Below are 14,370 nucleotides of genomic sequence, written 5' to 3' on the forward strand. Positions count from 1 at the left end.
CAAAATTACAAATAGGCAACACTCCCAAAAATGGTGTGGCTAAGGAGTGGGGGAGTTTGGTCCAGTAAAATGCCGGGGCATTTGAGAGCTATCTCCTATGTGGTGAATTATCCTGTGTCGACCTGGTTACACTGGGATGTTTCCCAGAATCCTCTTCCCTCTTGGTACCGAGTTAGAGTTCATCAAAAGTAAAACAGAGGTAGAGGCAGAAGGAGAAGCAGAGGTGACAGAGGTGAAGTAGCAACCACTATGCTCTGATGGCCGTCATTGGTTAGAGGTAGTGACAGACTTGCAGAGGAGCTGGCGAGTTTCAGTGTGTCCTTGCACCCCACTGCTCCATATATCCAATTCTCCTCCTTTATAGGCAGCCCTGGTGACCAGACTTCTGCTTCAAACTCACAGAAACAGTAGTGACAAAGAGCCAACAACCCTCCAGACTTCCATGCCTAGCCTCCAGATTTCCCTATAAGCTAGGACTCACCCCACACCAGGGCTGGTGACCTTTCTCCGATCTTTAACGCTCCTTTTCAGACCTTTAATGCCCTGCTTTTCTCATAACTGTATATGGGACTAATTCCTCTAACAAATTCCTTATTCCATGATTTTCATAGTGGTTCTGTTTCCTTAATTAAATCTTGACTGATGTATCCTAGACTAGATCAGAGGAGGCCAACAGAGAGAAGCAAAATTCCTCTTATCCCTAGCTACACACAACAGCAGCCAGAGGTACCACCTTTATCACACATAGAACAGAGACACTGAACCAATAAAAGCTCACAAAGTGAAAACTAAATTTATCAAAATTTTACATAAAAATATGTCACAGACTAGACTAAATCTCAACTTCTGTCAGTTCATCTTAGAGGTTCCAAAGGGCTTCAACCAATCATAATCATTTTCACTAGTAGATATTTATTTTACTGTGGCAGAGACTTCTCCTTGTCACCAAGCACCCATTCTCTTCCTCCATAGTAACAGAAGCCTCAATTCTTAACCGGCACCTAGCTACCCAGAACAAATATCCCATGTCCCAGTAGCTAGGACATGTGTGTCTAAGTTCTGGTCAGCAAGACAGACAGAATGATGTGTACAAGAGATGTGTTCTTAAGAAGGGAAAGGGTGTGCCCTTTTTCCTCCTTCTTACAGGCTATATGCAAACATGATGGCTGGCCCTGCAGCGACTGTACCTGCCACAAGGAGAAACTAAGAAGAGAAACCTGACACGCGGGAGGACAAAAAAGCAGGTGCCCAGGTCCCTGACACCAGGGAGTGCCACACAAGCCCATTTGATTTATCTCTCAACATTTAGAACATGAAACAGAAATAAATCTCTATTCTATTTAGGCCACTGTTAGAGGTTTTCTGTTACAGCTAACCCTAATTCCAACAAATATATAAGTTCCCCCACATCTTTTAGAAGAGGAATCCAAAGTTACAAGCCCCAAACTTACTGTATATGGCTCAGGTTCTAAACCTGTTTTGTGCTTTTTCAAAATAACTACTACTCTTTCAGTTAACATTCACTCATTACTTCAATATTCTTTAACAATCAGTTAAAAAGCCTGTATTAAAAACACAGAAGGATACTACAAGGCTACAGGAATTAAGACAGTGTGGTACTGGCACAGGATAGATAACAGATCGGTGAGACAGAATTGAGAGTCCAGAAATAAACTCTTACATTAATGGTCAATTGACTTTTTTAAGGACTGCTCATAAGACCATACAATGGGAAAAGAACAGTCTTAACAAATTGTGTTAGGAAAACTGGATATCCACATGCCCAAGAATGAAGGTAGAGCCATACCTAATAGTACATACAAAAACTAACTCAAAATGGATCACAGACCTGAACGTAAGCACTAAAACTATAAAATCCGAAGAAAAAGCATGGGAGTAACTCTTCATGACCCAGGGTTGGAAAGAATTTCTTGGGTAAGATTAAATGCATAAGCAAAAAAGAAAAAGACAGCTAAACTATACCTCATGAAAATTTAAACCTTCTGTACTGCAAATGAGAACATCAAGAAAGTGAAAACACAACCTACAAAATGAGAGGAAACATCTGCAAGTTATATCAGATAAGGTACTTATATCCAGAATATACAAAGAACTCTTACATTATTAAAAACCCAGTCAGGTGCAATGGTTCACGTATATAATTCTAGCACTTTGGGAGGCTCAAGTGGGAGAATCTTGAAGCCAGGAATTCAAAACTAGCCTAGGCAACACAAGCAAGACCTTGTTGCTACAAAAAAATTTTTTTAATTAAAAAAAAAAGATAACCCAATTTAAAAATGGGTAAAGAATATGAATAGCCATTTCTAAAAAAAAATAGATATACACACACACACACACACACACACACACAAGCCAGGCCAGGCACAGTGGCTCACACCTGTAATCCCAACGTTTTGGGAGGCCAAGGTGGGAGGATCGCTTGAACCCAGGTCTTCAAGACTAGCCTGGACAACATAGTGAGATTCCATCTCTACAAAAATAAAAAATTAGCCAGGCATAGTGATGCACACCTGTAGCCCCAGCTACTTGAGAGGCTGTGGTGGGAGGGCTGCTTGAACCTGAGAAGTTGAGTCTGCAGTGAGCCACAATAGCGCCACTGCACTCCAGCCTGTGTGACAGAGTGAGACCCTGTCTCAATAACAACAACAAAGATATAAAAATGACCAATAAGCACACGAAATGTCATTAGCTATTAGGGAAATGCAAATCAAAAACACAAGATACCACTTCACAACTAGGATCTGTTTGATTACAAGAAAGCTATAATCAAAAAGACAGAAAACAAGTGTTGGTGAGGATGTAAAGAATCAGAACCCTTATACATTCCTAATAAAAATGTACAACGGGCTAGGCACGGTGGCTTATGCCTGTAATCCCACCGTTTTGGGAGGCTGAGGCACAGAAGGATCACTTGAGGTTCTTGAGGTCAGGAGTTCAAGACCAGCCTGGGCAACACAGTGAGACGCCCATCTCTACAAAAAATTAGAAAATTAATTGGGCCTTGTGGTGCATGCCTGTAGTACCAGCTACTCGGGAGGCCAGGTTGGGAGGATCGCTTGAGCCCAGGAGGTCAAGGTTGCAGTGAGCCATGATTGTACCACTGCACTCCAGCCTGGGCAACAAAGCAAGACCATGTCTCAAAAATAAATAAATAAAATGGTGCAGCGACTTTGGAAAACAGTCTGGCAGCTCCTCATAAAGTTAAACATAGTTACCACAGGACCCAGCAATTCCACTCCTAGGTATATACGCAAGAGAAAGGAAAAAAACATGTCCACACAAGCATCTGTTCAAAGCATTATTCCTAACAGTCTAAAGGTAGAAACAACCCAACTGTCCACCAGCTGACAAGTGGATAAACAAAACATGGTATATTCATACAATGGAACATTACGCAACGACAAAAAGGAATGTAGTACTGATACAAGCTACAACATGGATGAACCCTGACGATATTATGCAAAGTGAAAAAAGCCAGTCACAAAACATCACATATTATATGATTTCATTTACATATATGTGCAGAATAGGGAACTCTATAGAGATACAAAGTAGATTAATGGGTGCCTAAAAACTTGGCAGGTTTGAGGGGAACGGGGAATGGGTAGGGGTTTTTTTTCTGGATGATAAAATTATTCTAAAATTGACTGTGGTGATGGCTATACAACTCGATAAATACAGTAAAAATGGGTGAATTCTGTAAGAATGATATCTCAATAAAACTTTAAAAACCATGAAAGGAGTTCCATTAAATGTCCCTTATATTACTGTAAAATGTAATTTTTTCCCAAAATTTAAAAAACTATGTATTTTTTTTAATTTCAAGTGTGAATAATCACACTTGCAAACTTCTTCAAACAGCACCACTGAAAAAAGCAGGGGTCAGGTGCAGTGTCTCATGCCTGTAATCCCAGCATTCTGAGAGGCCAAGGCGGGCAAATCACTTAAACCCAGGAATTCGAGACCAGCCTGGGGCAATATGCCGAAACCCTGTCTCTACTAGAAGTAAAAAAACTGGCTGGGCACAGTGGCCATGATTGTGCCACTGCACTCCAGCCTGGGAGATGCGAGTGAGACCCCGTCTCAAAAAAAAAAAATGGGGAACAGGTTATTCCTATCTGTCAGAGAAGTGGAGACATCTGAAAGGCTGAGGCGTGGATAAAGCGACAGAATCAGGAAAGCACGCTCTGTATTTTAATGAAAGGGCTGGATAAGTGCTACACACGCACAAGCAATACTAAGCCACGTAACACTGACAGAGCCTCTATCAGAAGCATCTCCATCACTTCAGGGCCACCAGGAGGAGATGGCTAGTGGGATTCTTACAATATCTATAGCCATTATTGCCCCCTGTTATTAACAGGTCTATATCATTTAAGTGGATTCCTGTCTGTATTCTGGATTGTTTAGTTCCCTCCATGTTTCCTCTGTGAGTGGTTAGGTTTTCTAAACTTTCCCAGCCTGCCTGAACAGGCTTATCTGACACTTTACCTGGCCTTGAACACCCGAGAACACATTCCTTACTTGTGTTCAGAGTCCAAGGAAATAAATGCAAGATCACATTATCGTTTTTAAAGCTTCTGATATGCTAGATATTTTACTTATTTACTTGAGAAACCGTATGTTCAGACCTCCTCAAAGCCTTGAGCTGGTTAATAACTAGTGTGCCATAAATTCGTAAACTTTCATGAAACAATATAAAAAGAGAAGAAAAGGGAGAGTGATAATAAAAAACAACATCTATAAGATTTTTAGTCTCACACATACACCCCTCCCCTCTCTCTGTCTCTCAGGATTTACAAAAGACAGAGGGGCTTTACTCTCTGAAGACAGTACAAAAAAGATTTCTAAACCAGAGAATACCAAGAGTTAAGAGCAAAATTATCACTATGAAAATAGAGAAATGAAGCAGAAGTTTTTATTTTAGATTGGAGACATCCAGCCTTTTTCCCCAACTTTTTCCCCAGAGGCTGGCCAACCTTATACCCTGTAGATAGGAGACTGGAAATTACTTCTCTGAGGAATCTAACCTAAGCAAAAAGAACTAACATTGACCCAAAAGGACTAACACTGACATCAAGAATTTCCCCAATGAAACATCCCAGCCATATCAGTCTCCAGGGAAGCCAAGAGTCAAAGAGCCCTACCCACAACCAGAGAGTTTCCAATCAGCTTGTGATTGCCCCCCACCCACTTCCAGACACAGGCAAAGAGCACCAGACATTTGAGGAAATATCCATCAGGAAAGACAGAAAGGAAACAAAACAAAAAACTTAGAAACTATGCAAGGAAAAGAAAACTTGTAAAAACAAAACCATCATTAACAGCCTCAGAGACATAAGATACTCATGAAATAAGAGATGGTAAAAAAAAAAAATACCAAACAAAATTTTAAAAAGCACTTAAACATTACATATATGATAGTAAATTAAAAACCAAATAAAGAAAAAATTGAGAAAACCTCCTACAAATAAATCAAAATCAGTAAGATAGAAAACTGCAGAGGAATTAATAGAAAACTTGGAGGTTCATAAAGAGATCAACGAAAGGGAGAAAAAAATTTTAATTCAAAATAATTTTACAAAATTGAAGGCCAGGAGTCTCCGGAATAAAAATATCCACAGTGGTTGAAAAAGACCTACACCAAGAAACATGCATCATAAATCATGTAAGATAATATAAGTTTCCAGAAAAGAAAAAACTAGGTTTCCTTTTAACAAACTGAACAGTATGGGAGGTCTCAAGAGCAACAGTGGAAGCCAGAAGACCCTGCAGCGCTACCTTCAACACTGTGAACAAAAACCACTGCAATATGGGATTCTATACCCAGTTATACTATCAATCAAGACGGTAGATTAGTAATTGACAGATACACAAGATCTTGAAAAATTCTACCTCTGCAAACAACCTACGGGTCCATCAATGGAAAAATGAATTAAAAAATATGTTGTATATAAACACAATAAAATACTTTTCAGCCTTAAAAAAGAAATCCTGTCATTTGTGACAAGATGCATGAAACTGAAGGACGTTACATTAAGTGAAATAAGCCAGATACAGAAAGACAAATTTTACTTATTTGTAACAAATGTTACTTATTTTGGATCTAAAAAAGTCAAACTCACAGAAAAAGAGTAAAATGGTGGTTACTAAAGGCTGAGGGATGAGGGAACCAGGGAGATGTCTGTCAAAGGACACAAAATTTCAGTAAGAGAGGAGAAATAAGTTCAAGAGATTATACATTGCAGTAATTATAGTGAATAACAGTATACTGTACATTTGAACATTGCTAAGGGTAGATTTTAAGTGTTCTTACCACAAAAAAATGATAAATACGTAAAGTAATGTACATGTTAAACAGCTTGACTTAGCCATTCCATAAGGTATATATATATCAAAACATCATACTGTACACCATAGATACAATTTTTCCTTATCAATGAAAAAAACTAATAAAAAAAACTACCTCCTATGAACCCTTTCTCTGAAAGCTACTGAATGATAATCTTCATTGAACAAGGGAGTAAACCAAGACAGCCAAAGGCATGGGAGCCCGAAAAGACGTGATCCAAGGGACTCTCTAGGGTGACAGTGAAGGGAAATCAAAAGAACAAGCCATAAACAAGCCCTGAAGAAAAATCACTCCAGGCAAGAACATTCGGAAGTTCTAAGAAAGGCTTCTTCAAAGAGATAAGAATATCTGAAGTCAGTACAGGTTAGAGAAAACGGACACAGCCAGGGTAGTCTAGAGTTGAATTAGGGCTTAGTCAAAAAACTTAGCAACTGAATAAAACAAGTATTAACTCCAAGAAAAACAAAATACTATACTGCAAAGCAAAATGGTATGCTATAGATTACATACTATATGTAAGAGTATTACATATTTGTATAACTTATACAAATTATAAGGTAATTCATGGTTTAGCAATGAATAGGATTTACAAGAGTCGTAAGATAAACCAAGAATATAAAGCTAACCAAATTATAACAGACAATAGGGGAACAGAAAACGTATGCATGACGGACACAGAGGGTGTGAAAGCCAAATGTCAAATTATATATGGAAAAACAACAGATAATGCCCAAAACTGAAAATGGTCAACGAGTAACAAAGATCTTAAACGGTGAAAGTAAAACAAAGGGTTGTAACAAGTACCTCTATAGATGAGGGGCACAACTGTTTTTCTTGCTAAGCCTTACACAACCGTTTGCCTTGAATCAAAACCTTAAAATTATATTCCTATCAGAGACGAGGAAATGAGATGTAAGAGTACCAAAAGACCCAACTATGTTTTGTAGGTTTGGATATTCTCTGGTATACAGATACCCTGGGAACACATAAAGCTGTGTCTACCCCATGTGTTAGAGAGAGGGAAGAAAGCAGAATTGCAGGCACACTATGCGAAGCTAAGTACAGAAATGCAAGGAAGTATTTCTTTCTTCCTAGGATTGGTAGGCAATGTGAAATTTTACAAAACTATGCTTTACTAACAGGTACAAAAGACTAATGAAGGTAAAAGGGTTGGCTTCAAAAAGTTACAAATTAATAAATGAGAAAATAAAACTTATTGCTGAATCTATTTAGCTTCTCTACTACAGAAATGTTGCAAGATCTATGCATTCAGGACTCAGTTTCAAACCATTTACACTAAAAGAAACACAACCAAACCACTTAGTTCTCCTGCATGATACTTCTAAGGACAATAAACAAAGTAAAAGGCTCATTCTACTACGTGACACCTTACCTGCAGAATTCTGTCCTGGGAAGCTGGTGTTCGTGGTGTTCTAAGAGCAATGCTGTTGTTGGTGACATTGTACTCAGACAAAAGTGTACTGGAAGCAGAGTTTGTTATGCCAGATTCCTCGGCAGTTTGACGTGCAATTTCACTCGCTTGGCCTACTTTTACAACTTCCTGGAGTTCTGCATCTGAAATCTAAAAGGACACAATTATAGTAAGCAACATTTTAACTGAGGCCGGGCACAGTGGCTCACACTTGTAATCCCAACACTCTGGGAGGCCGAGGAGGGCAAACTGTTTGAGCCCAGGAGTTCGGGACCAACCTGGGCAACACAGCAAAACTGTCTTTTAAAAAAAAAAAAAAAAAAAAACCCTATTTTAACTGAGAGCTGACACATCTTTAAATTTCCACATTCCAGAAAAACGAATTGCTAAAGCTGTGTGATTAGTATCAGGGGTTCTCGGTAGTACTCATCTTTTTTGTGGCTTTGAAAGTTTCCATAATATAGCTTTAGAAAGTCTTCCTTACAGAATGTGAGGGGAAAATTCACATTTGATATAAAATCAAGCTACAAAGGCTGTATCTCTATACTGAAATTCTTTCAAATCAACGTATCAATGTACCAAGAATGTAAAATAGCAGTATTTATACAAAATTGGAGGAGGAAGACTGAAAACCAATTAAAATATCACACAGAAATACTCCAGTGAGCCACAAGATCCCTAAGAAAATCTAAAGGTGTTGTGTTAGTAATTTTACCAAAATAAATATCCTAAGGTGTACTAAGAAAAAAATTAAAGACAAAATTTCAATTTAATAAATATCCCCACTAGGAATGTCAGGATACGACAAAATTAGTTTATGCCCAAGAATCTTGTGTTGATGCAGCCAATGTGCTCACAGGGGGAAAGAGTTCTTCTGGTCTCCTAAGTCCTTTCTTCTGCACCATTAAATCTGTCCAATTCTACAAAGCTGTACTACTCAAAACAGAAAAAAAAGAAGGTTAGCTAGGCACAGTGGCTCACACCTGTAATCCCAGCACTTTGGGAGGCCGAGGCAAGTAGATCATGAGGTCAAGAAATCGAGACCATCCTGGCCAATATGGTGAAACCCTGTCTCTACTAAAAACACAAAAATTAGCTGGGCATGGTGGCGCACGCCTGTAGTCCCAGCTACTTAGAAGACTGAGGCAGGAGAATCACTCGAACCCGGAAGGCAGAGGTTGCAGTGAGCCTAGATGGCGCCACTGTACTCCAACCTGGCGACAGAGCGAGACTCAGTTTCATTAAAAAAAAAAAAAGGTTACTCTAAGGTCCCATGTTTCTGATCAACTAGAATAAGTAAAAAGAAAACAGCCTGTAACAAGCTGAATGAAAGAATGTTTGTATCTTTTCTCCACAACTCCTACATTGATTTTCGTAACTGTTGTCTCAAAAAAGACAAGCAAAACACAACAAAACACTCCCTGGGAGAAGGTAGCTTAAAGTCCACAAAGCCAAACCACACCTTTACCCTTGTCAGCTACAAAAAAGAAGCCTAAAATCCTAACCTGTTGACAAAATGTTAAGAGCTGACGATTACTTACCAAACCATCATATGAGCAGTTTAAGACCTGATACAATAATTTATACAGAGAAGCTGAAGCTATCTTATCATACTATATCACAATTACTTGTGGGTTTTTCTTTTTCTTTTTTTTTTTTTTTAGACAGAGTCTCACTCTGTCACCCAGGCTGGAGTGCGGAGGCACGATCTTGGCTCACTGCGACCTCCACCTCCAGGGTTCCAGTGATTCTCCCGCCTCAGCCTCCTGAGTAGCTGGGATTACAGGTGTGTGCCACCACGCCCAGCTAATTTTTGTATTTTCAGTAGAGACAGGGTTTCACCACACTGGGCAGGAACTCCTGTTGTCTTGAACTCCTGACCTCAGGTTATCTGCCCATCCTGGTCTCCCAAAGTGCTAAAATAACAGGCGTGAGCCACCGCAGCCAGCCCACAATTACTTGTTTTTATGTGTGTCTTACCCATTAAACTGTGAATTTCTTAAGAGCATCCAGCACAAACCTGGCACACAGGCCTTCAAACATTTGCTGAATAAATGATATAAGCATATAAATTCACATAGTGAAAAATTTGCTTTTATCAGATTACCTGAGGGGCAGGAAGTACTAGTTTGCTTCTCTTTTTAGTAAATTCAGAAACACCACTAGTTTGAAGAATAGCTGATGGTAAATCAGATTCTTTTTTCCTTTTCAAATGCTGTTTGTCTTTTTTTCTATCTCTTCCTTCTTTTTCACTGTCATGGATCAAGGTAGAAAAGACATTTGTAAGTTACATATAGGCAAAAACATTAAAATTCATACAAATACTCATACCCTTTGAACAAACCAACCTCATTTCTAAGAAAATAACTAAAAAAGCCGGGTGCAGGGGCTCACGCCTGTAATCCCAACACTTTGGGAGGCCAAGGTGGGTGGATTACCTGAGGTCAGGAGTGCGAGACCAGCCAGGCCAACATGGCGAAATCTCGTCTCTACTAAAAATACAAAAATTAGCCAGGCGTAGTGGCGTGTGCCTGTAATCCCAGCTACTCGGAGGCTGAGGCAGGGGAATCACTAGAACCTGGGAGGTGGAGGTTGCAGTGAGCTGAGATCCTGCCACTATACTCCAGCCTGGGCGATAGAGAAAGACTCCATCTCAAAAAAAAAAAAGAAAAGAAAAGAAAAGAACTAAAAAAAGGCAAAAACAATATGCATTAAGTGGTCCCCTACACCATTACTTACTATATTCAAGATAAAAGCAAACTCAGAATAGCAATAAAATTATTAATAACATACCCTAAGTAATTGAAGTACTAAATATTAAAACATATAAGTATGAAGACTGTGATAAGCAAAACATTCCACATAATGTCAAAAGAAAAACTATTCCTATATTATGAACATTCAATGAAAATGTGTGTGCACATAGGAAAAAGTATGACAAGTATGTAAAAAGGACAATGTGTATGAAAGAAATAATATTAAAATATAGTATTTAAATTTCCCTTTAAAACTTACTAAATTGTCATGATTCTTAAAATTCACAAGTTTTTTAAAAAGGCTGTTTTAATACTGACAAGCAACATCTAAACATGATTAAGACGCCTAAAGACAGGCTCGAAGCAGTCTTTCAAAGCTCCAGGAATACCTCCTCCCCTTCTGCGTCTTTCTTGCCTCCCCCACTTAGTACTCCTTCCAAATCAATAGTTTTCCTGTTCCGTCTCTTTACTTGTACAGCCTACCTAAAGCAAAGTCCTAATTTGAGGAATAAATACAATGGAGTACATCTAAGAAAATCCTATTTTACAATGGCCGATAGCTGTTGTTTTGTAACAATTCATATCAACAGAAATTAAAGGTCAACAGAGCAGAAAACTTTTAAAAATCCTTGACAACCATAAAATACTTTCCCTACAATATTCAGATATGAGATTTAAAGAAACTAAAATTCTCAAGAAATAGGGAAAATCTGCTATCTTCTAAAACATAAAGATTTTATAAAAGTGTATCTATCCCATCAAGTGAAAGGATCAGTAGTTTTTTCTTTTAATTTCATCTTAATAAAAACAAAATTTTTCACTAGAAAAGACTAAAAGGGCCAGGCGTGGTGACTCACGCCTGTAATCCCAATACTTTGTGAGAGAGGCAAAGGGAGGACAGTTTGAGCCTAGGAGTTTAAGGCCAGCATGGATAATATGGCAAGACCCACCTCTCTACAAAAAATAAAAAATTAGCCAGTCATGGTGGCACACATCTGTAGTCCCAGCTACTTGGGAGGTTGAGGTGGAAGGATCACTTGAGCCTGGGAGGTGGAAGATACAGTGAGCTGTGATCATGTCACTGTACTCTAGCCTGGGTGATAGAGTGAGGCCTTGTCTTAAAAAAAAAACCAAATTTTTTTAAAGACTAAAAAAACCAGACTCAATTTTGACAGATTCCAGCCACCAGTGAAACTAACCTATTCATAAAAGTACCTAAAAGTTAAGAAGTGATTCAAAGAGTAAACAGTCAATTAAGAGTCACGCACTTCAACTTAAGAGCCATAAACAGCATTCTGTGCTAAAAACATGATAGCCAGAGTCCCTGATTTTCTCAGAAAGATGAATCCATTAAATAAATAAAACCATATGTAGGCCACATTGTACTAATAAAAATCTAGACCAGGCACAGTAACTGATGCCTATAATCCCAACACTTTAAGGAGGATCGCTTGAGCCCAGGAGTTTGAGACCAGTCTGGACAATAAAAGGAGATCCCACCCTACAAAATAAAAAAAAAAATTATCTAGGTGTGGTGGTGTGCACCTGAAGGCCTAGCTACTCAGGAGGCTGAGGTGGGAGGATTGCTTGAGCCCAGGAGGTCAAGTCTTCAGTAAGTCATGTTTGTACCACTGTACTCCAGCCTGGACAACACAGCAAGACCCTGTCTCAAAAAAAAAAATTAATTTTAAAAGAATTTTAAATAAATAATAAAAATCTGGCTCTGACAAGGATAATACTTCGCCCTTCGTAAGACTCCTCCTACTATTCCTTTCCATTTCCAAAATCAGAAAGGCAACTTACGATCTTAGCTCCCCATCAAGATCCTGTTGTCTTAATTTCCTGAAATCTGCGTCAAGAGCTTGGTAGTTTTCCTCGGAAGTATCATAAAAACCAAGGGCAGGCTTTTTTTCAAATGGGATTTCAGCATTATAATCAACTCCTCTCTTCCTTTTTCTTTTCTTCTGAATTTCTATGCCAGCTGCTCGAAGTTCTCTTCTTTTTTGGAGGGCAGCAAGACGTCTGAAAAGAATGCAAAATCACTTTGAAAATCATCCGCCATGTGGCAGGGACAAATTATCCCATACAGTTAAAAAAAAACTATTTATTTAGGGAAGAAATATTTATTTAAATCCTTACCTCACATCATTCACCAAAACAAATCCTAGTTTTAATTTAAAGGTGCACACACACATGCACACAATAAGGCAAAAAGAAAAACCAAAAGGAACTACAAGTAAATATATATCTTATTTCTGGATGGAAATGTACTTAGCAAATATAAATTAAATAAATGGCAAAAGAAAAAAATCAACAGCTTTTTTTTTCCTTTTAGTCCACTCATCTGCACACTGAATAGCTTTGAGATACAAAACTTCTAATTGTAGCACTATGAAAATTTATAAATGAAATTAAAAGGCAAATACTAGGAAAAAATATTTGCAACTAGTATGATGATTAAATATAAAGAGTCTAAGCAAAGTTTTTTTCTTTTTTAAATGCACTCAAAGGGTGTAAAAAGAGCAAAAGGAAACAGTTCACAAAGTAAACAATGCAGGCAGCTAAAATGACGAAAGTTTTACTAAACAATTAAAGAATCACAAATTAAATTAACAAGTACCATTTCTGCATATCTAATTAATACCATTCAGTTTTTTGTTTTAATGGCAAGGCTGCAAAAAATGGACAGTCTGCTTCACTGGTAATGAAAAAGTATATTGGTGCATCTTTTCCCAAAGAGAAGTTAGAAATACACATTCACAGCCTAAAGATTTTCATATTTTTTGAGCAGCAATTTCACTCCTTAGCCTTTAGCCTAGGGAAATAATTTAGAACATGAGCAAGGACTTAACTACAAGGCTGTTCACTAAGCACTGTTTATAATAGTGAATAGCTGGATACAATCTAAACATCTATCAGTAAGAAATTAAATGAATTTATAAGATATTATACAGACATTTACATAAACTTTTAAAAGGCTATAAATCTACTCTGACATGGAAAGAGGCCCAGGACATACCACTGTGTAAAAAATGTTAGAAAGTTTACATGTTACAGAGCAACACGTAAGCACTGTATGCGTATCTATCAAAGCACGTCCACCAAAATATTAATAACGATAGTCATTGGAGAGTGGAATTCCATTTAATTTTTACTTTTTTTAATCTTCCTATGTTGCTATAACTGTAATTGAAAGGAGCTGGGCACATTCCTCAGCCCCCAGGCTCAAAACTCCCTGAGCCCAGTACAAACACCACCTGGAAAGTCTCCGATAAGGAGACAGCCATTCAAGGTTACTGAAAGCGCGGGAGCCAAAAGAATTTCTTTGTTCCCCTGCAACTTTCGGGCTATAAAAAGCAAACGCTCGCATTGATCGGGGCCCTCTTGTATACTGTGTAAAGGAGGGACCAGGTTCGAACTTGTAGTAAAGATCCTTGCCACTTGGCTTTCACTCTGGACTCTGGTGGTCTTCTTTGGGGAACAAACGGTCTGGGCATAACATCTGGGGGCTCGTCCGGGATTCCCCAAGCCCACCAGACCCCGGTCAACGGACCTGTTAAGATCGATCTACTGATAGGTGAGCTGGCTCATCTCCGTTTGTCTGTCTGTGTCTGTGTGTCTGTTCTGAATCTGAATCTGTGACTCGCGAGGTCTGAAACTGAGGCTGGCACAGTCCTGGCGGACGCGCTATAGGACAGCCAGTGGAGACCGGTGGGAGACGTCCCCTGGCTCTCTTCTGATTTAAATTGCGATCTGAGTTGCCGGAGCACGTTCGCGATCCGGGCAACAGCTGACTCTGACCCCGGTTC

At 38.7% G+C, this 14,370-nt stretch overlaps 1 protein-coding gene across 1 annotated transcript in view; it reads right to left on the reverse strand.

Annotated features, from left to right (window-relative positions):
* The window catches only part of CDC5L (cell division cycle 5 like), a 64,960-nt gene that overhangs the window by 29,339 nt on the left and 21,251 nt on the right, over positions 1 to 14,370 (reverse strand). Inside the window, 3 exon segments of the mRNA NM_001261272.1 lie at positions 7,767 to 7,955; positions 9,913 to 10,057; positions 12,365 to 12,583. Of these exon segments, the coding sequence (NP_001248201.1) occupies positions 7,767 to 7,955; positions 9,913 to 10,057; positions 12,365 to 12,583 (553 nt within the window).

This window comes from Macaca mulatta, chromosome 4 (genome assembly GCF_049350105.2).
Source record: "Macaca mulatta isolate MMU2019108-1 chromosome 4, T2T-MMU8v2.0, whole genome shotgun sequence".
Classification (NCBI taxonomy): Eukaryota; Metazoa; Chordata; class Mammalia; order Primates; family Cercopithecidae; genus Macaca; species Macaca mulatta.